This window comes from Lepus europaeus, chromosome 4, assembly GCF_033115175.1.
Source record: "Lepus europaeus isolate LE1 chromosome 4, mLepTim1.pri, whole genome shotgun sequence".
NCBI lineage: Eukaryota > Metazoa > Chordata > Mammalia > Lagomorpha > Leporidae > Lepus > Lepus europaeus.
In genome coordinates this window covers 69,307,909-69,334,499 of record NC_084830.1, presented here as the reverse complement: position 1 = coordinate 69,334,499, position 26,591 = coordinate 69,307,909, and the positions used below count along the sequence as shown (strand labels likewise).

At 41.9% G+C, this 26,591-nt stretch overlaps 1 protein-coding gene across 4 annotated transcripts in view; it reads right to left on the bottom strand.

Annotated features, from left to right (window-relative positions):
• Positions 1-1,015: 1,015 nt before the first annotated feature.
• ELOC (elongin C) overlaps positions 1,016-26,591 on the bottom strand; it is a 32,768-nt gene continuing 7,192 nt past the window's right edge. For 3 of the 4 annotated variants that reach the window (XM_062188345.1, XM_062188343.1, XM_062188344.1), the window contains exons 2-4: positions 10,119-10,172; positions 6,719-6,862; positions 1,016-1,744 (exon numbers count right to left, since the gene is read on the bottom strand). In XM_062188345.1, the coding sequence (XP_062044329.1) occupies positions 1,554-1,744; positions 6,719-6,862; positions 10,119-10,122 (339 nt within the window). In that variant the 5' untranslated portion in view covers positions 10,123-10,172 and the 3' untranslated portion in view covers positions 1,016-1,553. Of the gene's footprint in view, positions 1,745-6,718; positions 6,863-10,118; positions 10,173-15,646; positions 15,698-26,591 lie in introns of those variants that run through there. The other variant, XM_062188346.1, reaches the window with a different exon arrangement.

Sequence of the window (26,591 nt, the reverse complement as noted above, 5' to 3'; positions counted from 1 at the left end):
GTTTCAGATTTTATTGTCTTAAACTTATGGTTACTTCTGGATCACACACATAAGTAACCAAAGCTAAGGTTTATTTCCAGCTATCACCTTCATTTTTGAAATCATTATGGTTTATAATTGGCGTTATTTGCCACCAAATAGCAGAATATAATTATTTAACTTGATACATAATCTTTCTATGCTAAAACATGTACCAGTATGCTCTACAATATGCAATTGATATTTAACTGCTTTCAATAAGCCAGATAGTGTGTTTATGTTTTCTAAGAGGAAAAATTACTTTTGTTTGTTGTTTTTGCAGTTTCCAGAAAACAGTCCATATTAAGCTAGTCTGGAAGAAATAAGCTCAAGACTTAAATTTATAGATCCTATAAAGGCAGCTGTGTTCTACTACTAAAATACAGACAATATTAAACCCAACTTCAGTGCTTATGTATCGATGCCTAAGCAAAGATGCTATGTCATGGTTTTTCACATGTTTTTTATCTGCTTAATATAAAAGCTGAATGATCTCCCTATGAGTTTGCTTTCAGTAGGAAACTCACTGATTATGGATATTATATTTATTGGGACATAATTTATAAATTAATAAGAAGATAAATCATGTACTATACCTAAGGATATTATATGATGTATACTACATCTCTCCATGTGTCTTTCATATTTTATAGCATTCGATTGGATGGAGGAAGACTGGAGTAGTTCAGAAGAGTCTTAACTTTTTAAGATTTGGATAAAGTTCATAATGAGTCTTTTAAAACACATTTAAACAATCAAAAGTGTAATCACAAGGGATTACGAAAGAAGAATAAAAATAACTGCAAAGGAAGATTTATAATCAATGAAAGTACAGTACTTTAGATTTCCCAAAATGCGCAATGCACAAGAACTCTAAGTCATGTAGTTTACTTGTTAACCATCTAGCTACAGTTGCATAGTTACTATTCCTAGTAACCTCCCCAAATTGCTTTTAAATAAAGTTCTCAAATTGTAGCAATAAACAAAGAGACAAAAGTACACTTAAACAATACTGCAGTTTATCAAAAGACACATAAGAAATTTCAACTCTTATATGAGTTATAAAAATCAATGTTTCGGCTAAGTTTATGTTACATTTTTATAATGCGTTATTTGCATAACCCTAGTAATGCTACTGGAGGCTGTAAGATCAGAATAGGTTTTTAAAAAAACACTAAAAACATAAAAATACTTAGCCCCATTATTTTACCTGCATGTTCATTTATGCCTAAAGTTCAGCATTAACTATATGATCATTGCTCTAATTTTAAAAGTCACATCCAAAGGATAAGGTAAAACCATCTATGAATTGGCATATCTGTTTATTTCTTTTTGTGAAAATGTCCTTAATTTGTTGATGTAGCAAACAAATTTCAATTCTGATTGCTATGCAAAAGAACAGAAGATAATCTGCTTTGCAATGAACTTCATAGTTCAATTGCATACAGGCAACATGCTATATATGAAAAAATTACTAACTGAACTACAGGTATTAAATACTGAAAAAGTTAACAGTTTATTATAATTTATTTTATTTAACAATCTAGGAAGTTCGCAGCCATCAGCAGTTCCAGTGCGATTTCAGGTGCAATTGGGAATTCGGGAATCTCGGTGGAGCTGTTAGTGTAGCGAACCTTGTAGGTAAAATACATGCATACTTTTGATAGCACATGTGAAGGGATCTCTCTAAAATTGACCTCATTGGTTTCGTTTTCAGCAAACTGACCTGGAAAACAAAAAGTTTGTGTATGTTATGAGCTGAAGTATGTCTTCCCACCAAATTCACATGTTGAAAGCTTTACTCCTAGTATCTTAGATTCTAACTTTATTTGGAGATAAGGTCTTTAATGAAGTATAGGCTAAAATGAAATCAATAGGTTGGCAACTCAATGTGATGAGTGTTCTTATAAGAAGAGACTGGGACCCAGACAAGCAGAGTGAAGATCATCTGAAGACAAGGGGAAAAGATGGTCATCTACAAGGCAAGAAGGTCTTAAGAAGAAAAAAGCCCTGCAAACACCTTAATCTTCAACTTCTACGCTTCACAACTGTGAGAAAATAAACTCCTGTTTAAGCCATTCAGCCTATGGTACTTTGTTATGGCAGCACTATCAAACTAATAAATGTTAAAAAAAAAAAAAAAAGTGGGAGGGCCGGGGGTGTGGCATTGCAGGTTAAGACTCTGCCTGTGGTGCCAGAATCCCATATGGGCACAGGTTCGAGTTCAGGCTGTTTCACTTCTGATTCTCCCTGCTAACGGCCTGGGAAAGCCATGGAAGACAGCCCAAGTGCTTGGGCCTTTGCATCCATGTGGGAGACCTAGAAGTGCCTGGCTCCTGTCTGGATGGGCTCAGCTCCGGCTGTTGTAGCCATTTGGGGAATGAACTAGCAGATGGAAGAACTCTCTCCCTCTATCTCTGATTCTTCCTCTCAAATAAACAAATAAATCTTCAAAAAAAAAAAAAAAAAGTAGCTTTAGTTTTAAAAAAATAAACCCTCTATTTAGCATCAAACACTATCTAAATCAGATTTCTTTTTCAAAAATTTCAATTCATTTATTTTATTTGAAAGGCAGACATACACAGAGGGAGAGATCTTCCCTCTGCTGGTTCACTCCCTCAATGCCTATAACAGCTGGGACTAGGCCAGGCCAAATCCAGATGCCCAGAACTCAATCTAGGTCTACCTTATGGGTGGCAGGAACCCAAGCTGAGTCATCACTTGCTGCCAGGATACACTTAGCAGGAAGCTGGAGCTGGGAGCAGAGACAGGACTTAAACTCAAATACTCCAATATGGCAAACAATTATACAAAGTGGCATCTTAACTGCTGTGAAAATGCCCACCCCATTTAACTCTGATTTTTTAGCATAAACAACATAAAAAAAAAAAAAAACAAAAAAAACAGAAGTAGCATTTCAGATTGATTCATCATGACTGAATTTTGAAATTACAATTCTCAGGACCAGTGCTGTGGAGCAGCTGGTTAAAGCCCTGGTCTGCAGTGCCAGCATCCCATGTGGACTCTGGTTCTAGTCCCGGCTGCTCCATTTCTGATCAAATTCACTACTAATGCACCTGGGAAAGCAGCAAAGGATGGCCCAAGTCCTTGGGCCCCTGCACCCACATGGGAGACTCAGAAGAAACTCCTAGCTCCTGGCTTCGGATCAGCTCAGCTGCAGGTCATTTGGGGAGTGAATAAGTGGACAGAAGATCTTTCTCTGTCTCTACCTTTCTATGTAACTCTTTCAAATAAATAAAATAAATCTTAAAAAAAAATTCCAATTCTCTCCCTGTGTAGCTTTCCCTTAATATCTGGGTGGCATGATTGTGGAAGGGTATACAGGTAGAAAAGGTAAATAATTTTTAAATAAGATTTAGTTCAGGGAACCAAGTCTTTATGGACCAAAGGAGTTCTGTACAATTTTGAATTGCCACGTAAAAGCAGAGTTGGGGTGTGGGAGTGTTTGGCGTAGTGGTTAAGATGTTAATTAAGATGTCTGTCCTCCACTGGAGTGCCTGAGTTCAATTCCTGGATCTGATTCCTAAATCCAGCTTTTTGCTAATGCAAATCTTGGGAAGCAGCAGTGATGGCCCACGTGATTGGGCCTGCCACTTACATGGGGGACCTCAATGGTGTTCCTAACTCCTGGCTTTGGCCCTGGCCACTGCAGGCCTTTGAGGAATGAACCTGTGGATAGTTTTTTTTTTAAAGACTTATTTATTTATTTATTTATTTATTTGAAATGCAGGGTTATAGAGAGGCAGAAGCAGAGGCAGAGAGAGAGAGTGCACGAGATCTTCCATCTGCTGGTTCACTCCCCAGAGGACCACAGCAGCTGGAGCTGTGCCAATCCAAAGCCAGGAGCCTGGAGCTTCTTTCGGGTCTCCCACATGACTGCAGGAGCCCAAGAATTGGGCCATCTCCCACTGCCTTCCCAGGCCATAGCAGAGAGCAGAGAGCAGCCGGGAGTCAAACTGGCACTCATATGGGATGCTGACACTGCAGGTGGTCGCTTTACCTGCTATGCCTCTGTGCTGGCCCCTGGATATTCTTTTTGAAAAGACATTTCCCTTTGCTTGGTAACGCTACGTAAACAATTTTCTCCAATCATTCCTCAAAATGCCTATAGTTCAGAAAGGTTGTATTATTTACCCTTTCCTCATAGAGACAAAATGCTTTTTTCCCTTTAAAGATTTATTTATTTGAAAGGCAGAGTTATAGGGAGGGAGAGGAGAGACAGAGATCTTCTATCCACTGGTTCACTTGCCAAACCACTGCATTGGCTGGGGCTGGGCCAGACTGAAGCCAGGAGCCAGGAGCTTCTTTTAGGTCTCTCACATGGGTAGAAGAGGCTCAAGAACATGTGCCATCTTCTGATGCTTTCCCAGGTGCATCAGTAGGGAGCTGGATTGGAAGTGGAATAGCCAATCTTGAACTGGCACCCACATGGGATGCTGGCACTGCAGGTGGCAGCTTAACCTCCTACACCACAGCGCCAACCCCCAAAATACATTTTTAGCAGTTGGGAACTAGCACAAAGACATTACACACCTAAACAGACTAAGAAAGTAGTATTTTGGAGGTTTTCTTTTTTTTTGACAGGCAGAGTGGACAGTGAGAGAGAGAGACAGAGAGGAAGGTCTTCCTTTGCTGTTGGTTCACCCTCCAATGGCCGCCACGGCCAGTGCGCTGCGGCTGGCGCGCCGCGCTGATCCGAAGCCAGGAGCCAGTGCTTCTCCTGGTCTCCCATGCAGGTGCAGGGCCCAAGGACTTGGGCCATCCTCCACTGCCTTCCCGGGTCATAGCAGAGAGCTGGCCTGGAAGAGGGGCAACCGGGATAGAATCCGGCGCCCCAACCGGGACTAGAACCCGGTGTGCCGGCGCCACAAGGCGGAGGATTAGCCTGTTGAGCCATGGCGCCGGCCATTTTAGAGGTTTTCTAATAACTATCCATTAGGTGAGGGTGAGGCAGGGATAAAGAAGGAGAATAGAATTCAGCAAACAATTCACAAAGAGGTAAATTTTGGTTTGCCAATAACTAAAATTCACATTCTTGAATATACTTGAATGTATGAAATATTACTAAGAGGTACTTATTAAGCCTTTCATAACAAACATGAGTAGTTTTTGTGGAGATGAAATTATTATAACATAAAATTAACCACTTTAAAGTGTACCATTCAGTAGCACTTAATATATTCACAAAATTGTACAACCACCCCTATACCTACTCATAAAACATTTTCATCACCCTGAAATAAAATTCTGTACCCATGAAGCAATTATTTCCCATTTTTCCTACTCTACCCCCCAGGCCTCTGGAAAACACCAATCTGCTTTGACATCCACTAGGATAGCTATAAGCAAACAAGACAGATAATAGCAAACACTGGCCAGAAGGTGTAATAAAAACTAGAACTCTAGTACTGTTCACAGGAATGTAAAATGATTTAGCTGCTGTGGAAGCAGCTGTTGGGTCCTCTCAAAGGTTAAACACTGAATTACTATAGAATGATATTCTACTCGTAAGTATATACCCAAGAGAACTAAAAACATACACTGATGTCTGCTAGGTGCTGGGGGTTGAGAATGAGTAGTGACAGCTTAATGGGCACAGGGTTTCTTGCTGAGGTGATAAAAATGTTTTGCAACTAATAGAGGTGAGGACTGTATACTTTAGTAGTTAATTCTATATTATGTGAAATCTACTTTATAAAAAAAAAAGTTAAGAATAGATTTTGGCAGGTGGTAACTTCATATCAAGTTAAGAATACCAATCAGTCTGAAGTTAAGAAGTTAACCATGGGAAATGATGGAGGCAAACAAGCCTTGCTATTACAAAATAAACAATTCAGTCTTATCAAAACTTAGAGGGTAGGGTGGCATTCTGGCATAGTAGATCAAGATGCTGCTAGGGATATCACATCCCATATCAGAGTGCCAGTTTAAGTCCTGGCTATTCTGCTTCCCATCCAGCTTCCTGCTAACATACCTAGGAAGACAGTGGATAGCTCAAGTACTAGAGTTCCTGCTACCCATTAGGAGTACCAGATAGAGTTCCTAGCTCCTGCCTTCAGCCTGGCCCAGCCCTGGCTGTTGCAGCCATTTGGGGAATGAACCAGCAGACAGATGATCTCTCTCTCTCTCTTTTTTTTTTTTTTTGACAGGCAGAGTGGATAGTGAGAGAGAGAGAGACAGAGAGGAAGGTCTTCCTTTGCTGTTGGTTCACCCTCCAATGGCCGCTGCGGCTGGTGTCGTGCTGATCCGAAGCCAGGAGCCAGGCGCTTCTCCTGGTCTCCCATGCAGGTGCAGGGCCCAAGGACTTGGGCCATCCTCCACTGCCTTCCCGGGCCATAGCAGAGAGCTGGCCTGGAAGAGGGGCAACCGGGATAAAATCCGGCGCCCCAACCGGGACTAGAACCCGGTGTGCTGGCGCCGCAAGGTGGAGGATTAGCCTGTTAAGCCATGGCGCTCTTTCAAATTAGTGAATAAATGGCAAAACAACAAACTTATTTATAGGGTAAATAACTGAAAACAAAATGGCAGGAACCAATTTTTTCCAATGTAAGATACCCATACTCATGCAATATTAAAAGAGTTACTCTCTTTAAATGTAATGTGTCATTTAATTCAACTTAAAAACACATTGATCAAACATTAAAAGATATGTGGGGAAAAAAAAAACACCTACACTCACCTGGGCCACTCAACATGGCTTTAATTGTTCCTGATGTTAGTGCATGTTCTCTTTTTACAATAAATTCATGACCATCAGAAGATATCAACTTGACATACATGGCATCAGGGCCTTCACAGCCACCATACGTTTTCTCCTCTCCATCTAAAAGTAAGTAGTGAAATGAGCTGAATCTTACTATGTATTAAACAGGTTCACCAAGGGTATTGTTTGAGAACCTCAAAGACCAGAAACAATCCTGGAGGGTAACAGTCACCAAATCTTTAAAGTCTTAAAATCATTTCATTATTATTCGCTAAACATTTTCCAAAGTCAGTATAATCTCTGGAAACAAAAATGCTACTTTAGATGAAAATTGACCTTTATTTTACAATAAGATATTAACAACTTTTTGTGATCAAAATGGCGTCACATTTAAATATGAAGACTGGGAGCTGGCACTGTGGCGTAGCAGGTTAAGCCTTTGCCTGGTCTGGGCCAGCCTGGCCATTATGGCCATTTGGGAAGTGAACCAGTAAGTGGCTGAAAGACCTTTCTCTCTCTCTCTCTTTTTAAAGACTTTACAAGAGGTAGAGTTATAGTCAGAGAGAGGGAGAGACAGGGAAAAAGGTCTTCCATCTACTGGTTTACTTCCCAAATGGCTGAAGTGGCCAGAGCTGGGCCGATCCAAAACCAGGAGCCAGGAGCTTTTTCTGGGTCTCCCATATGGGGGCAGGGGCCCAAGCACTTGGGCCATCTTCTAGTGCTTTCCCAGGCCATAGCAGAGAGCTGGATCAGAAGAGAAGCAGCCAGGACTAGAACCAGTGCCTAAATGGAATGCTGGCACTGCAGGCAGAGGCTTAGCCTACTGGGCCACAGCACTGGTCCCAGACCTTTCTCTCTGTCTCTCCCTCTCTCTCTCTGTAACTCTACCTCTCAAATAAAATCTTAACAATAAACCAACCAACCAACCAACCAACCAAAAAACTGAATCAAAATGTTTAAGTTGTATAATCATATCTGAAATACTTTTAGAAACACAATGCATTTATGAATGGATGTTTATATGCCAGCTTAGTTCAACTTCTTTTGACAAGCTCTGAATTCTGCAATTTAAGGCTTTTTTTACTTATCATTTTACTCTTAACCCAAATGACTATTTATTGCCCAAATGAAATTAGTGGATGACTGAAGTAATAAATACAGACAAAACATGCATGGGTGTTTAAAAATTCAAAGCAGGAGTGAGGAGACAAGACTCTACGGATGCTCCTCCTACTACCCAAGGCCACAGTGCTGCCTTTAGCCACAGAAGTCAGTGCCACACAAATTGTTTTTTGTGGGGGGAAGGGGAAGGGTTATATTTTTGTGTTATCTCCTTGTGATTTTTTTTCTCACATACATACTTCGATGTTTTTGTTACCATAACAGAATTTTAACTTTTATGGTCATTAACATAGGAAAGAAATTATCTTAAGAATTATTCTTGGGGCCGTCTCCATGGCGCAGTAGGTTAATCCTCTGCCTGCGGTGCCAGCATCCCATATGGGCGCCGGTTCTAGTTCCAGCTGCCCCTCTTCCAATCCAGCTCTCTGCTATGGCCTGGGAAAGCAGTAGAAGATATCCCAAGTCCTTGGGCCCCTGCACCCTCATGAGAGACCAGGAAGAAGCACCTGGGTTCAGATTGGCACAGCTCCAGCTGTTGCGGCCATCTGGGGAGTGAACCAATGGAAGAAGACCTTTCTCTCTGTCTCTCCCTCTCACTGTCTGTAACTCTGTCAAATAAATAAATAAATCTTAAAAAAAAAAAAAAAAGAATTATTCTTTGGGGCCGGCACTGTGGCATAGCGGGTTAAGACGCCTCCTGCAGTGCCAGCATCCCATGTGAGCGCTGGTTCAAGACCTGGCTGCTCCACTTCCCATCTAGCTACTATGGCCTGGGAAAGCATAGAGGATGGCCCAAGTCCTTGGGCCCCTGCACCCATGTGGGAGACCTGGAAGAAGCTCCTGGCTCCAGATCAGTGCAGCTCTGGCCATTGTGGCCAACTAGGAAGTGAACCAGCGGATAGAAGACCTCTCTCTCTCTCTCTGGTTAACTCTGACTTTCAAATAAAATAAATAAATCTTTTTTTTTTTTTAAAGAATTATTCTAAAACTTAAGGAACTTTCTCTTCTCTGCAAAGGAGAAGAGAAAGATTAAGCTTCAGTGCTGTTAAGCCAAAAACATCTATTTACTCATTTGTTAATAACTGATTCAGAAATTCCTAAAAGATTAACAAACATCAGAACCATCCATGGCTACCAAAAATATTTAATCTCAATCATATCATGAAGAAAAAAACAAGCTATATTTAAACTGAAGGTTAGAGATAATTTTTAAAATAACTGGCCTGGTCTCTTATAGAAAAAAAAAGTCATATGGCAAGTGTCTGTTGCTACTTGGGATTCCCTCATCCTGTATCAGTGTGCCTGTTCCAGGTCTGGCTGCACTGTGCTTCTGATCCCGCTTCCTGCTAAATAATGTGCCTGTGAGGCTGCAGATGCTGGCTGAAGTACCTGTGCTCCTGCCATCCATGTGGAAAACCTGGCTAGAGTTCTGGGCACCTGGCTCTGGCATGGCCTACTCCTGGTTGTTATGAGCATTTTGGGAAATCAGCCAGCAGAGGGAAAATCTCTCTTGCCCTTTTCCTCTGCCATTCTACCTTTCAAATAAAATGCACAAATGTTAAAGCAGAAATCATGAAAGAACTTCCTTCCTACTTCCAAATAAGCAGGTAACTGCTTAAAGGAGACTAAAGAGCTAAGTTTACATAATAAATACTCCTTGGTTGGATTCAGGGTCAAAACAAATGAAATCTATTAAAACTGGGAAATTCTGAACATGAACTATATTAGGAGATGCACGTATGCTGAAATATTTAAGTGTAAAGTGTGTCATTTGTGTGATTAAATCTTCAGCGATGCAAGAACTGTGTGTGCGCATGCACATAAATTACACATGGAAAGACAATGTGGCAGAATGTTAACAATCAGGTAAAAGTTATGACAGTATGTTTTTCTGGAAGTTTTCATAATAAAAAGTTGGGGACTCATGAAGATGTCAAATAGACTAAGCAATTCAAACATATGGATTTGTAGCAATTTTTATTTTTTGCAAACTAAACCATTTATATTTGTTTGCTGGGAATATTTCAAATACCTTAAGGTATAATTATTAGAATTACGACCTAGATTTGGCACAATATTTTTATTAAATTCTTTTTCAGAAACATATAGTAAACATAACCTGTGGACATAAACTAATTTTGGTCTACTCTGACCATACTTACTTGCATTTACTGCCTTTGAAGGCTGATCTTTAATTGAGAAGAAAAACCAAATTGTACTCATCAAAACACAAAATTACCTTTATATAACTTACCCATTATGTTCTTATGAAATTCTACTTTGCTTCCACAGAAACTTTAGTAGTTTCCTGAAAATATAATAGTACCATTATAAGATTAATGTTGCAACAGGCAAGTTTTCACCCATTGTTATTTAATATGGGGGGTGGTCTCAAAGAGTTTGTGGAGGGACAGGCGTTGTGACACAGGGATAAGGCGCTGCTTGGGATAACGACATCACATATCAGAGTGCCTGGGATCAAGTCTTCCCCTATTTTACAATCCAGTTTCTTGCCAACACACCTTGCTTTGGCCTAGCCTGGCCCAGCCCAGGATGTTGCAGCCATCTGTAGAGTGAACCAGCAGATGGAAGATCTCTACCTCTCTCAGTCACTCTGCCTTTCAAATAAATAAATACATCTTTAAAAATGAAGTATAAGATTTACCGTGGTGTAAAAAACTTCTGAAATCCTTAATTTTTGTAAAAATCTGCATTTCTCATGAATTTTTTATTTTTCTAAATTTATTTGAAAGGCAGAATGACATAGACAGATAGCTAGATCTGCTAGTTCACACCCAAAACATCCACAACAACCAGGACTGGGCCAGGTCAAAACCAGGTACACTGAAGCCCACCCTGGTCTCCCATGTAAGTACCTGGGCCATTTGCTGCTTCCTTGCCAGGTACATTAGCAGAAAACTGGATCAGAAGCAGAGCAGCTGGGACTTGAACCATTGTTCCAATGAGATGCTAGTGTTGCAAGCAGCAGTTAAACCCACTGTGTCACAACTCCAGTGCCCGTCATGAACTTTTTTTTTTTTTTTTAAGAATTATTTTATTTATTTGAAAGAGTTACAGAGAGAGGTAGAGCCAGAGAGAGAGGTCTTCCATTCTGCTGGTTCACTCCCCAAATGACTGCAATGGCCAGATCTGAGCTGATCTGAAGTTAGGAGCCAGGAGCTTCTTCCAAGTCTCCCATGCGGGTGCAGGGGCCCAAACACTTGGGCCATCTTCTACTGCTTTCCCAGGCCATAGTAGAGAGCTGGATCGGAAGAAGAGCAGCTGGGACTTGAATCGGCACCCAAATGGGATGCCAGCACTGCAGGCTAGGGTTTTAACCCACTGTGCCACAGCACCGGGACTCCCTCACGAACTTTTTCAAGACCCCTCATATGTCCTTGGTATTAAAGGACTTGTGGGGGCAGGCATTTAGCTTAGCAGTTAAGATGCCTGCATCCCATATTATTTAGCATGCCTATTTTGAATTATGACTCCACTCTTGGTTCCAGCTTCCTGCTAATGCACACCCTCACCAGAGGCAGCAAGTGATGGCTCAAGTGCTTGGGTCCCTGTCACCCATGTGGGAGACCAGACCTGGGTTCCTGGCTACCAGTTTCAGCATGGCAGGGCCCTTCTGTTGTAGGCATTTAGGAAGAACCAAGGGATGCAAGTTTTCTGTCTCTGCCTCACCAAAAAAAGTTCAAGGACTCCTCCTCCTTGTTATGTAAGAGCTTACTGTTTTAACAAACAAAAACACCAACTTCTACAAACTAAGTAAAGTGTACCACAATGCTGTGTTAGCTTGATCAGTTGGAATTTCTGGAGAAAGGCTATTTAAATCAGAAACATAACATATAACTATTTAAAACTGATTGGGGTTTTGAGGAAAAGGACAACAGTAACAGATCCTGGACAGGCATTTAGCGTGCTAGCTAAGATGCCCATGCCCCAATTGAAGTGCCTGAGTTTGATGCCTGGCTTCTATTTCTGACTCCAGCTTCCTGCTGGTGAGGACTCTGGGAGGTAGTTCAAGGAGTTGTGTTCCTGCCACCTATGTATGTGGAAGACCTGGACTGAATTGCCGGCTTCAGGTGCCTGGGAATCAGTGAATGGGAGCTCATTCTGTCTCTTTCTCCATCTCCACGCCCTGGCAATATCATAGGCAAAAAAGTGCAATACATTAAAATGCATGCGCGTGCACACACACACACACACAATCATAATGATCAAGAAAAAACTGCTACACTGAGATGTTATCAGGCACTGATCTTTTATTCTTTTTCTGGGTAATTCTATTGAAATTCCAAAGAAAACTATGGGTGTTGCTGTATATAAAGAATTTGGCCTTTTTCATGGTTTCTGGGAAGTGGTCTCTGAATTCTTGGAACTTCTCCATTGAAAATTGTATCTTTTTGTTACTTATGGTTGATTCAAAGTGGGCCTCCATAATAAGAGAACTTAGGATGGAAGACTTTGGGTGCCCTTTTATCAACATGACCTCCAGAGCTAGATAGAGGGGGCTGGAAGTTTGAGTCCAACTTTGTTAGTCATGATTCCATTTATGCTTACCTAATGGAAACCTAGTAAAAATCTTGGACACTGATGCTCAGGTGAACTTTCAGGATTGACAATATTCTATTTACTTTGCTACAGATCAACGTGTTGGATAGTGGATGTATCCTGACTCAACACGGTGATGACACAGGAAGTGCAGTATCCTGTATTTATTTACTAGATAGACACTAAGCAAATATTTGCTTGAATAAGGATAATAAGGTAAAGCAGCAAAGGACATGGAAGTAAAGCTTCCATGAGAATGCAAAAAGATAAGGTTTGCTCTGTACTTAGAAAAGTACACACAACTTTATAATTTTACGCTTTCATTCCTTCTACATACAGGCTACCAGAGTTCTAAAATATAACAATGAAAAGGTTAAAAATGTATATTTTGAGAAATCCTAAATTTACAAAATAAAACATGAATCCTTTTAGTAATTTGCTTTTAGTAATTTGTATTTTCACAACATACTATAGAATTTCTTCAAAGGATCTCATTCATACCAACACTCTTTTATGTCATTAACAGGAAAACAGCATATCCTAATTATTGTGTTCTCTAAAAAAACCTCTTCACTAATAGGTGTTGTGATACACTGGGTTAAGCTGCTGGTTGGGATGCCCACATCCCCTAGCTGAGTGTCAGCTTCAAACCAGGCTACTTTAGGCCGGCGCCGTGGCTCAACAGGCTAATCCTCCGCCTTACGGCGCCGGCACGCCGGGTTCTAGTCCCGGTTGGGGCGCCGGATTCTGTCCCGGTTGCCCCTCATCCAGGCCAGCTCTCTGCTATGACCCGGGAAGGCAGTGGAGGATGGCCCAAGTCCTTGGGCCCTGCACCTGCATGGGAGACCAGGAGAAGCACCTGGCTCCTGCCTTCAGATCAGTGCGGTGCGCCAGCCACAGCGGCCATTGGAGGGTGAACCAACGGCAAAAAGGAAGACCTTTCTCTCTGTCTCTCTCTCACTATCTACTCTGCCTGTCAAAAATAAGAAACAAACCAGGCTACTCTGCTTCTAATCCAGCTTCCTGCTAATGCACCTAGGAGGCAGCAGATGATGGCCCAAGTGCTTGGGTTCCTGCCACCCATGTGGGAAACCCAGATGAAGTTCCTGTCTCCTAATTTACCCTGCACTATTGCAGGTATTTGGGGAGTGAACCAGAGGATGGAAGATCTCTCTCTGCCTCTCCCTCTTATTTACTCTGCCATTCAAATAAATAAATACACCTAAAATTTTAAAGACAACCTATCTAATCTCTCAGCATAAAAAAAAAAAAAACAAATACAACATCAATGTATAAAGAGGCTGAATGGGGACCAGCATTATGGCATGGCAGGTTAAATTGCTGCCTGTGACTCTAGCATCCCAGAAAAGCCTTGAGTACCTAGCTACTATGCTCCTGATCCAGCTTCCTGCTAATGTGCCTGGGAAAGCAGTGGAATATGGCTCAAGCCTGTGCTGTGGCAATGTGTGTAAAGCCACTGCTTGCATCACTGGCATCCCATATGGGTGCCAGTTCAAGTCCTAGCTGTTCTACTTCTGATCCAGCTTCCTGCTAATATGCCTGGGAAAGCAACAAAGGATGGTCCAAGTCCTTGGGCCCTTGCATCCACATGGGAGACCCAGAAGAAGCTCTTGGCTTCGGATGGGCTCAGCTCTGGCTGTTGAGTCCATTTGGGGAGTGAACCAGTGGATGGAAGCTTTCTTTCTCTCTCTCTGCAATTATGTCTTTCAAATAAATAAATAAATCTTTAAAAAAAAAAAAAAGTATTTATTTAGGCCCCTTCTACTCATGCAGGAGACTGGGATGGAGTTCCTGGCTCCTGGTTTCCACCTGGCACAACCAGTTGTGGCCGTTTGGGGAGTGAACCAGCGGATGTAACATCGTTCTTATTTCCCCCCTCTCTTTCTGTAGCTCTGTCTTTATTTATTTATTTATTTATTTTTTGACAGGCAGAGTTAGATAGTGAGAGAGACAGAGAGAAAAGTCTTCCTTCTGTTGGTTCACCCCCCAAATGGCCGCTACGTCTGGCGCTGTGCCGATCCTAAGCCAGGTGCTTCCTCCTGGTCTCCCATGTGGGTGCAGGGCCCAAGCACTTGGGCCATCCTCCACTGCACTCCCGGGCCACAGCAGAGAGCTGGACTGGAAGAGGAGCAACCGGGACAGAATCCAGCACCCCAACCGGGACTAGAACCCGGGGTGCCGGCGCCGCAGGCGGAGGATTAGCCTAGTGAGCCGCGGCGCCAGCCCTGTAGCTCTCTTAGAGAAAAAAAAAAAAAAAAGGTTGAACCATGAAGAGAGATATTTAAAGTACCACTTTTAATGTGAGATAAAGGAAAGAAAAAGGGCAGCAGTGGCAGCGTGATATTATGGCTAACCATCTGAGGGCCAAACAAGTGGTAAACACTGCACTAAATGTCTTCCATATATTATCGTATTTAAAAATAGCTATTTTGGGGCCGGCATTGTGGTGTAGTTGGGTAAAGTCACTCCCAATGATGTTGGATCTCATATGGGTGCCAGTTTGTGTCCTGGCTGCTCCACTTCTGATCCAGCTCCAGGCTAACAGTTTAGGAAAAGCAACAGAAGATGGCCCAAGTCCTTGGGCTCCTGTTATCTGTGTGGGAGACCTGGAAGAAGCTCCTGGCTCCTGGTTTCAGCCTGGCCCAGCCCTGGCTGTTGTGGCCACCTGGGGAGTGAACCAGAAGATGAAAGATCTGGAATTCTGACTTTTTAAAATAAATAAATACTTAAAAATAAATAAAAATAGCCACGCTGCAGAAGAATTATTATTCCTACTTTAAAGATCAGTAAACATTGAAAGAGGCTAGCCAGCATGGTGGCACAGGCATCCCATATGGATGCCGGTTCTAGTCTCGGGTGCTCCACGTCCAATCCAGCTCTCCGCTATGGCCTGGGAAAGCAGAAGATGGCTCAAGTCCTTGGGCCCCTGCACCCATGTGGGAGAGTAGGAAGAAGCACCTGGCTCCTTGCTTTGGATCGGCTCAGATCCGGCTGTTGCAGCCATTTGGGGAGTGAACCAACGGAAGAAGACCTTTCTCTCTTACTGTATGTAACTCTGCCTCTCAAATAAATTAAACTTATTTCCCACTATTCCTGAAAGACACTGATAGATATCCTTAGAGAGTTCTCTAAAATTTAAAAATTGTACAATGTCATTTTACAGGGAGGGAGTTTGGCACAGCAGTTAAGAAACCGACACACCTGCATTCCATATTACAGTCCCTGGGTTTGCGTCTCGGCTCTGCTTCCAATCCAGGTTCCTGCTAATATGCACCCTGGAAGGCAGCAGGTGATGGCTCAAATATCTGGGTACCTGCCACTCCAGCGGGAGATCTGGACTACACTCTGGGCTGCTGGCCTAACCCAAGTAGTGTAGGCATTTGGGGGGGGGGTAGACCAGCAGATGGAAGATTGCTCTTTCTTCCAAATAACAATTTAAAAATAGTACTATATAATCTTTAATAATGATAGGTAATTAAAGATTTATCAAAGCCATTATTATTTCCTGTTAATACAGCTTTATAATCATTCTGTTAAAAAATGGGAAAAATGTTAGAAAAGCTTAAAGTACAAGAATTTCAAATGTCAACTTTTCTATCTGGAAAATCTCCAGAGTAAAACATCTAGGATGTTTACTTAGCCAGCAGTAGCTAAGCAACCATGCAAACTTACAGCTTCTCTACAAACTTAATCAACTCCACCATTTATACAACAGGGGCTGCGAAAGGGAGAGACCCACCACCAGGAACAAAGAGCAATCAACATCAAGAGTTAAAATTTCAGGGTCAGCATTGTGGTATAATGCGCAAAGCTGCCGCTTGCAACACCAGCATCCTGTATAGGCACAAGTTTCGTGTCCTAGCTGCTCCACTTCTGATTCAGCTCCCTGCTAATGGCCTGGGAAAATCAGTGGAAGATGGTCCGAGTTACTTGGGCCTCTTCCACCCAGGTGGGAGACCCAGATAAAGCTTCTGGCTCCTGACTTTGGCCTGGCCCAGTGCTTGCTGTTGTAGCCATCTGGAGAGTGAACCAGCAGATGGAAGATTTTTTTCTCTCTCTCCCTCTCTGTAACTCTTTTAAATAAATAACTAATTTTTTAAAGTTAAAAAAATGTCCTCTTTTTAGGAAGATGTGAAAAACATATGAAACCTAACCCATAAATCATCTAATAAGGTTAGGAGAGAAAAAAATCTCAGTTTGAATATATGAACATCTATTACATGACCAAGGTTGAGTTCAGGAAACATGAACTGGGCAGGTGAAAGCCAGTGGCCAGGCAGCAGTGAGTTCAGAGAGTCCTAGGCAGAAGAAACAGCATCAACAATGATCTGAGAACTCACTGTGTGCCATTAAGAGTATTACAGATCTGGGGGCAGGTGTTTGGCATAGTGTAAGATGCCACTTGGGACACTAGCATTCCCTAACAGAATACTTGGGTTTGAATCCCGACTCTGCTCCTCATTCTAGCTTTCTGCTAACACACACTCTGGGAAACAGAAGGTGATGGATCAAATGCTTGGCTATCTACCACCCATGCAGGAGACCAGGATTGAGTCTTGGGCTCTTGATTTTGGAGTGGCCCAGCTTCAGCTGCTGTAGGCATTTGGGGACTGAATCAGTAGGTAGGAGATCTAAGTTTCCTTGTCTTTCATATAAATTTAGAAAAAAAAAATAAGCATCATATATATATATATACACATTGCTACTTCCTTTTTTAAAAAGTAAAAACAAAAAAAGGGGGAAGAAACAAAATGTAAATGAGCCTAGGGGCCTGCTGTGAAATTCTTTTTTTAAAAAATCATTTAAAAATTTTTAATTATTTGAAAGATGGAGGGGCTGGGGTTGGGGTGAGGAGCAGGGGTGAGAGAGAGGCAAGAGAAAAGAATTCTTCCCATCTGAAGATTCACTTTTCAAATGTCTGCAGCAGCCTGGGGGTAGGTTAGGTAGGGGTCAAAGTCAGGCTCAGGGAACTCATCAGGTCTCAAACATGGGTGGCAGGGAACCAATAACTTGAGCCATCCCCTGCTGCCTCCCAGGGTATGCACTGTCAGGAAGTCAGAATCAGGAATAGAGCTGGAACTCAAATCCAGGCAATGTGTTGTGGGATATGGTGTACTAAGCGGCATCCTAATTGCTGTGACAAATGCCTGGCCTGCAATCAGTTTTTTGAATAACCCATATCTGATTTCAAATGTTGCCTTTATCTTATTCTCTCTCACACACACACTTTTTAAAATTTTTATATATTTGACATCTGCCATTCTATGAGTCTGCTGTGTATCCCGCTTCCCATGTTGGATCATTCTCTCCCTTTTTGATTCTATCAGTTAGTATTAGCAGACACTAGTTTGTGTGATCCCTTTGACTCTTAGACCTATCAGAGCCATCAATTGTGAACTGAAATTGATCACTTGGACTAGTGAGATGGCATTGGTACATGCCACCTTGATGGGATTGTATTGGAATCCCTTGGCACATTTCTATCTCCACCATTTGAGGCAAGTCCGATTGAGCATGTCCCAAATTGTACATCTCCTCTCTCTCTTTTTCCACTCTTAAATTTAACAGGGATCACTTTCAGTTAAAATTTAAACATCTAAGAATAATTGTGTGTTAATTACAGAGTTCAACCACTAGAACTAGAACAACAACAACAACAAATACTAAAAAGGATAAAGTATTACATCTAGAGGATACACAGCAGACTCATAGAATGGCAGATGTCCTAAACAACACTCTGGCCTCAGAATCAGCCCTTAAGGCATTCGGATCTGGCTGAAGAGCCCATGAGAGTATTGTAGGCATGGAAAGCCAAGATACCATGGAAAAGAAAAAAAGAAGAAGACCTAAGTGAAAGATCGCTGTGAGTGAGATCCCAGTGGAAAGAACGGGGCCATCAAAGAAGGAGGTACCTTTCTCTAAAGGGAGGAGAGAACTTTCACTTTGACAATGACCCTATCGGAATAAGACCAAAGTCAGCGAACTCTAAAGGCTTCCATAGCCCTGGCAACTCATGACTAGAGCCTAGGGAGATTACTGACGCCATGAACAGGAGTGTCAAATTGTTAAGTCAGCAGCAGGAGTCACTGTGTACTTACATCCCATGTGGGATATGTCCTTAATGTGTTGTCTAATGTGCAGTGATGCTATAACTAGTACTGAAACACTATTTTTACACTTTGTGTCTCTGTGTGGGTACAAACTGATGAGATCTTTACTAATTATATACTGAATCGATCTTCTGTATATAAAGAGAATTGGAAATGAAAAAAAAAAAACCTGGTGTTAAATTGGAAAAGGCATAGAAAATTAATTAATTTTTTAAAATAATATTATGTAGGATCTCTGACTTTAATGTGCTGTACACTGTTATTTAATGCTATAACTAGTACTCCAACTGTATTTGTTTCATTTCGTGTTGCTATATGGGGGCAAACTGTTGAAATCTTTACCTAATATATACTAAACTGATCTTCTGTATATAAAGAGAACTGGAAATGAATCTTGATGAGAATGGAAGGGGAGAGTGAGCGGGAAAGGGGAGGGTTGCGGGTGGGAGGGAAGTTATGGGAGGGGGGAAGCCATTGTAACCCATAAGCTGTACTTTGGAAATTTGTATTCATTAAATAAAAGTTTAATAAATGAAAAAAAATTTTTTATATATTTGTTTTTTTTTATTTTATTTTATTTTATTTTTTTTTTTATTTTTTGACAGGCAGAGTGGATAGTGAGAGAGAGAGACAGAGAGAAAGGTCTTCCTTTTTGCCGTTGGCTCACCCTCCAATGGCCGCTGCGGTAGGCGCGCTGCGGCCGGCGCACCGCGCTGTTCTGATGGCAGGAGCCAGGTGCTTATCCTGGTCTCCCATGGGGTGCAGGACCCAAGCACTTGGGCCATCCTCCACTGCACTCCCTGGCCACAGCAGAGAGCTGGCCTGGAAGAGGGGCAACCGGGACAGGATCGGTGCCCCGACCGGGACCAGAACCCGGTGTGCCGGCGCCTCAAGGCGGAGGATTAGCCTGTTAAGCCACGGCGCCGGCCTTTTTTATATATTTGAAAGGCAAAGTTAGAGAGAGACAGGGAGAAAGAGAGAGAGGCAGAGAGAGAGATATCTTCCATCACCCCTGTTTCACTATCTAAATGACCACAATGGCCGGGGCTTTGCCAGGTTGAAGCCAGAAGCCTAGAGATTCCTCCAAGTCTCCCACATGGATGCAGGGACCCAAGCACTTGGGCCATCCTCCACTGCCTTTCCAGGCGCATTATCAGGGAGCTAGATTGGCAGTGGAACAGCTAGGTCTTGAACCCACATCCATGTGATACTGGCATTGCAGTAGTGGCTTAACCCACTACACCACAACGCTGGTGTCATCTCATACTACATGTATTTCTAGACCATATTCTGCTTCATTGATTGGTTTATAGCTGATCAATATCTCCACTGCTTAAATTATAACAGTATGAGAAATATGAGTGATTAGCTAAGTCCCCTATTTTGTTCTTACACATTTCGTATTAGGTCTATTTTTAGTTACTTTATAGTTTCCATTATGAATGGGATCTATTTTCCTATTGGTTTTCTTGAAGACTCATTTATTTGAAAGGCAGATCGACAAAGAGGGAGAGGAAAAAGAGAAAAGGGGGAGGGTTGGGAGGGGAGAGAGAGAGAGAGAGATAGCTTTCATCTACCAGTTCAATCCTTAAATGGTGCAATGGTTAGGTCTGGCTTAAGCTGAAGTGAAGAGACAGGAACTCCATCCTGAGTCCTGCATTTAGATTCAATCAACTGTGGATCAAAAACATTAAAAAAGAGAAAATTGTGTCTGAACTGACCATATATACATCTTTTTCCTTGTCATTATTCTCTAAATAATATAATGTAACAACCATTTACATAGCACTTACATGGTGTGGGTACTGTAAGTACTCTAGAGAATCTGAAGTATACAATAAGGCATTTTATGAGGGTTTTCAAAAATTCATGGAAAATGCACATTAAAAATATTCATGTATTTCAATAAAATTCTTCACTATAATAATATATTTTACTTCATTGTTCCATGAAGGTTTTGAAGTACTTGCTCGTACCTGTGGATTTTGGTATCCACAGGGATGAGGGATGGTCCCAGAACCAATGTGCTGCAGGAACTGAGAGAGACCTTCAACCAGCAAAATGCAAATTCAAACTTTAAAAAGTTAATCAATTAGAGAATGAGCTAAATAAAAACATCAGACTTATGAAATATGAGGTAGTGAAAAAGAATAACTCTGTAAATGTAATAAAGCATGGAAAGATCACCAAAATAAACTTTTTTTTTTTTTTTTTTTTTTTTTTTTAAGGGCCAGTGCTGCGGTGGAATAGGTAAAGCTGGCATTCCATATATGCACTGGTTTGAGTCCTGGCTGCCTCACTTCTGATCCAGCTCCCTGCAAATGTGTCTGGGAAAGCAGCAAAAGATAGCCCAAGTACTTAGGCTCTGGCACCCATGTGGGAGACCCAGAGGAAACTCCTGGCTTCAGATCCACCCAGCTCTGGCCACTGGGGCCATTTGGGGAGTGAACTAGCAGATGGAAGATGTCTGTCTGTCTCTCCCTTTTTCAGTCTGTAACTCTGCCTTTCAAATAAATAAATAAGTCTTAAAAAAATAAAATGAAAGCACGTTATATTGGGACCAGCATTGTGGTACAGCAGGTCAATCTGCCACCCGAAGTGCCAGCACCCTCTTTGAGTGCTGATTTGAGTCCCATATCTCCATTTCTGATCCAGCTCCCTGCTAATACACCTGGGAAAGCAGCTAAGATGGCTGCAAGTGCTTGGGCCCTTGCATCCACATGAGAGACTTGAATGGAGTTCTGGGCTTCTGGTTTTGGCCTGGTGCAGCACCAGCAGTTGCAGCCATTTGGAGAGTGAATCAGGAGATGGAAGATTGATCCCCCTCCCAGTCCATAACTCTCCTTTTTCAAATAAATAAATAAAAGCTTTAAAGAAAAATTAAAGTAGGTTATAATGAGCCACAGTTTGATACTAGTTACACAAAATAGGGCATCTTACCTATTAATTTTATATTTTCTGAAGATAAATAAGCCAAAAATAATCTAATATCCAGGCCTATTTGGAGAGGAAAGTAGACTAGAGGCTTTGGCTTTGTAACACAAATTAACAGAATTAGGACACATTTCCATTTTTTGCTAAGACATCCAAATATCACCAGAATGTGTTAACACCACGGTTGAATTTATATCTTTCAGGAAGAGCTGAAATTGTCATGTCAGCCTATTCAACTCACAGCAGTCCTCTTGTATTTGACTCTTGCCTCAACATTCTTACTATCTTTAGCTAGTGGTCCTTCTTCCTTTTTAATCTCCACTGTGCAATTTAGTTTTCTTCACTATACATCGGAATGATTCACAGCTGCCTTATGTTGGGTAGACGCCCTAACCAGCTGTAAGTTTTCACAAGGTATGGAAGGGTTTTCTCTCTTTATGACCCACACAGCCAGCACAATGACAGTTACAGGGTAATGTTAACAAAGCAAAGCTTCTTACAATAATTTATCAAAATTACACATATCTAGTTAGCACATGCTGAGATTATGTTAGCCAGTGGCACAAGTCTGATTCAAATTTTATCTTACTGGAATTTATTAATTTAGTATTTTTAGACAATCATAATAGAAACTGTTCCTCTAGAATACATTGACTCAAATTTATTGAAATATTTTGCCTTATATTTAGAGAGAGGGAATGAAGAACACAGTCAAGGTGTTTTGTCTTTCACAATAAACTTAGCCAGTATAAATTCGAACTTTAAACTGATTTTTAATTTTAAAAGACTTTCGGGGAATAGTCATGCTTTATGATACTAGGACAGTTAAAACACCAGTCTCACAGTTATGCATCTACTATCATAAACTGTTAATAATGCATGCAAGTATATAAAATATGTATTCCTGTGTAAGATTACTGGAACTAATTTAGATATCTGAAAATGTTAATTACTTGAGAATGTCCTCAAATCTCCTAAGATTAAAACCTGCTTCCAAATCTCTCTGAATTTCAGAACAAGTTTTGTCTTCAGCAGCAGTGAGTGGGTCAAAGTGGGTTCTTTGCTTTTACTGAGATTCTATTTGGTTATTTAAAATAAAAGCACTGGTTTCAATTTTCTTCTTTAAAATTTTGATGTTCAACAACCTGAAAGGCAGAGCAACAGCAATGTATCTTTTATCTATTGGTTTATACACTCCCCAAATGTTCGCCAACAGCCAGGACTGGGCCAGAAGCTCATAACTCCTCAGGGCCCAAGTACTTGAGCCATCATCTTGCTGTCTCCCAGGATGCATCAGCAGGAAGCTGGGTATGAAGTAGAGTAGCAGGGACTCAAACAGGCGCTCTTGAATGGGATGTGGACATCACAAGTGGCAGCTTAATCTGCTAGTCCACAACACCCCCCTCCCCACCCCTGATCTCAATTTTCAGTCTTTCTGATGATTAACAATTAGCAACAGCTTGACTTGTCCCTAATGGTCAAACGTTTACTACTGAAATAACTCCTCTAAAAATACTGTTTCATCAGCAGAGCTTGATTTCTAGTAACAGACCCTCACAAATGCCAGTTCTGCGATCTGCTTGTGATAAGGGAGTTTAAAGAATTTTGATTAGGGGCTGGTGCTGTGGCACAGCAGGTTAACGCCCTGGCTCAACGTGCCGGCATCCCATATGGGCGGCTGTTTGAGTCCTGGCTGCTCTTCTTCCGATCCAGCTCTCTGCTATGGCCTGAAAAAACAGTGGAGGATAGCCCAAGTCCTTGGGCCCCTGTACCCGCGTGGGAGACCCAGAAGAAGCTCCTGGCTCCTGATTGGCGCAGCTCCAGCCATTGCAGCCAATTGGGGAGTGAACCATCAGATAGAAGACTCTCTCTCTCTCTGTGTAACTCTGACTTTAAAATAAAATAAATAAATAAAAATTTTTTTGAGTGAAGAAATGAGATTTAAGAACTACAAATAGGTGCCGATACTGTGGCAGAGCGGGTTAAAGCCCCAGCCCACAGCGCTGGCATCCCATATGGGTGCCGGTGTGAGTCCTGGCTGCTCCTCTTCCAATCCTGCTCTCTACAATGGCCTGGGAAAGCAGTGGAAGATGGCCTAAGTCCTTGGGCCCCTGCACCTGTGTGCGAGGCCCGCAGGAAGCTCCTGGCTCCTGATCAGCTCAGATCTGGCCATTGCAGTCATTTGGGGAGTGAACCAACAGAATGGAGATTTCTCTCTCACTCTACCTCTCTCTGTAACTCTTTCAAATAAATAAAATAATTCTAAAAAAAAAAAAAAAAAAAAAAACCAAAAAGCCTACAAATAACCAATGAGAAATAGGGTGGTGTGGATCACAACAATCACAGTTAAGATTAAATAGTCTGCATATACTGAGAATGATATTAAATAGTCTGCATATACTGAGAACTGCTATTTATGTTTTGGTGGTAACAATTGTTTCATATCAACTTATACATGCAAAATACAGTTAACCAGCCGGCACCGTGGCTCACTTGGCTAATCCTCCGCCTGTGATGCCGGCACCCCGGGTTCTAGTCCCGGTTGCTCCTCTTCCAGTCCAGCTCTCTGCTGTGGCCCAGGAGGGCAGTGGAGGATGGCCCAAGTGCTTGGGCTCCTGCATTTGCACGGGAGACTGGGAGGAAGCACCCGGCTCCTGGCTTCGGATCGGCGCATCGGTGGCTGTGGCGGCCATTAGGGAAGTGAACCAACGGAAGACCTTTCTCTCTGTCTCTCTCTGTCTATAACTCTACCTGTTAAATAAAAATAATAATAATAAAAAGAAAATACAGATAACTATAGTTTTCCTAATTCCTAATATTGGAAGAGTAGTTAGCAATCAAAGTATATGGCTAGAAAGTAAAATCTCTCCAACAATTAAAGCTGCAACAAGCGGATATCCATCCAGAAAGCAGAAACTTCAATATCAAAACACACCATGGCACAGCAATTAAGACACCGCTTGGGACACCAGCATCCCACATCTGAGTGCCTAGTGCTATCCTTGGCTGCTCCACTTCCGATCCAGCTTCCTGCTAATGCAAAGTCTGCAAGGAAGGGGTGATGGTTCAAATACCCCTTGAATTCTGAGCTCCAGCCTTTGGCCCGGCCCATCCCTGGCTGTTAGGAACATTTGGGGAGTAAACCAGCAGATGAAAGATCTTTATCTTTCAAACAAAATTAAAACAAATAAACAAAGATTAAATAAAACAAAACACCATGCAGCAGGGCAGGGATTTAACCTAATGGTTAAAGATACCAGTTAGGTGGGGCTGGTGCTGTGGCATGCAAGGTTAAAACCCCAGCCTGCAGTGCTGGCATCCCATATGCGTGCTGGTTCGAGTCCCAGATGCTCTACTTCCAAACCAGCTCCCTGCTAATGCACCTGGGAAAGCAGAGGAGGATGGCCCAAATCTTTGGGCACCTCCACCCATGCAGAAGACCCTTCTGGCTTCAGATCAGCTCAGTGGCCATTTGGGGAGTGAACCAACAGATGGAAGACTTTCTCCATTTGTCTCTAACTCTGCCTTTCAAATGAGTAAATAAAAATCTTTAAAAAAAAAAAAAAAAGATGCCAATTAGGGGGCTGGCATTGTGTCAAAGCAGCCAAAGACACTACCTGCAATAGTGGCATCCCATATGGGTGCCAGTTCATGTTTCAGTTGCCTCACACTTTCAATCCAGCTCCCTGCTAATGGCCTGGGAAAAGCAGCAGCAGATGGTTCAAGTGATTCGATTGAGTTCTGAGCTTTTCCATGTAGGAGATATGGAAAAAACTCCTGGCTCCTGGTTTGGCCTGGCCCAGCCCTGACTGTTGTGGGCATTCGGGGAGTGAACCAGCAGATGGAAGATCCACCCCTCCCCCATACTTTCTCTCTGTTTTTGAAAGGCAGCCAAACAAAAAAACAAAGAAAATGAAAGTCAAGCCACAAATTGGAAAAACAGTCACAAAAACAGGGGTCTTCAAAAGGTTGATGAAAAAATGCTGTTATGAAAAAGTTATGCATGGACTTCAAAATTCTTTGCACTGAAATAAACTTATTTTTAAAAACGTGTTTATTTGAGAGGCAGAGAGACAAAGACACAGCACAAATGCCCCCTACCCACTGGCTCCTCCCTTAATGTTTGCATAAGCAAGGACTGGACTGGGCTGGAGTCAGAGCCAGAGCCAGAGCCAGGACCTCAACCCATGTGAGTGGCAGGAACCCAACCACTCGACCCATTACTACTGCCTCCCAGGGTTTACATTAGCAAGAAGCTGGAGTTAGGAGCAGAGCTGGGTATTGAACCCACACACTCTGGCTCTGATGAATGTCTGGTGTCTCAAACACTAGGCCAAATGCCCACCTCTGAACTTACTTTTTAATGCCATTTTCCACAATTTTTCTAAAGTATCCTCATACATATCTGGTAAAGTAAATAAAACAAACAAACAAACAAACAAACCCACCCACAACTGATACTGGGCAAAAGAGGGATTGGTGTTTGGTATAGCAGTCCAAACTCTGGGATACTGACATCCATTCTGTATTGGAGTGCCTGCTTCAACTCCCAGCTCTGTTTCCAATTCAGTTTCCTGCTAATAAATACCCTGGGAAGGCAGCAGATGATGGCTTAAGTACTGCCACCCATGTGAGAGACCTGGATGGAATTCCTGTTTCCCAGTTTAGGCCTTGCCCAGCTGTGGCTATTATGGGCATTTAGGGATTGAACCACCAATAGATGGAAGATCTCTGTCTCTCTGCCTTTCAATTAAAATGAAAATAAAAATAAAATAAAGCTGGGTAAAGCATTGACTATACACAATAAGTGTACAATGTTATCAGTGAAATGCAAAAACCACAATGAAATACTACTGCACATTAACAGTATGTCTAAAATTAAAAAGACTATCATCATGAAATATTGCAGAGGATGTAGAGCAAATGAACTCCCACACATTGCTGATGGGAATGTAAATGGAACAGTCATTTTTGAAAATTATATGGCGGTTTCTCAAAACTTCTAGCTTTATGACCTGGTGGTGCCATTCCTAGGTACTTGTCCAAGAAATAGGAAATAATTTGTCCACAAAAATGCTCATAAAAGCTTTATTCACTAGTCA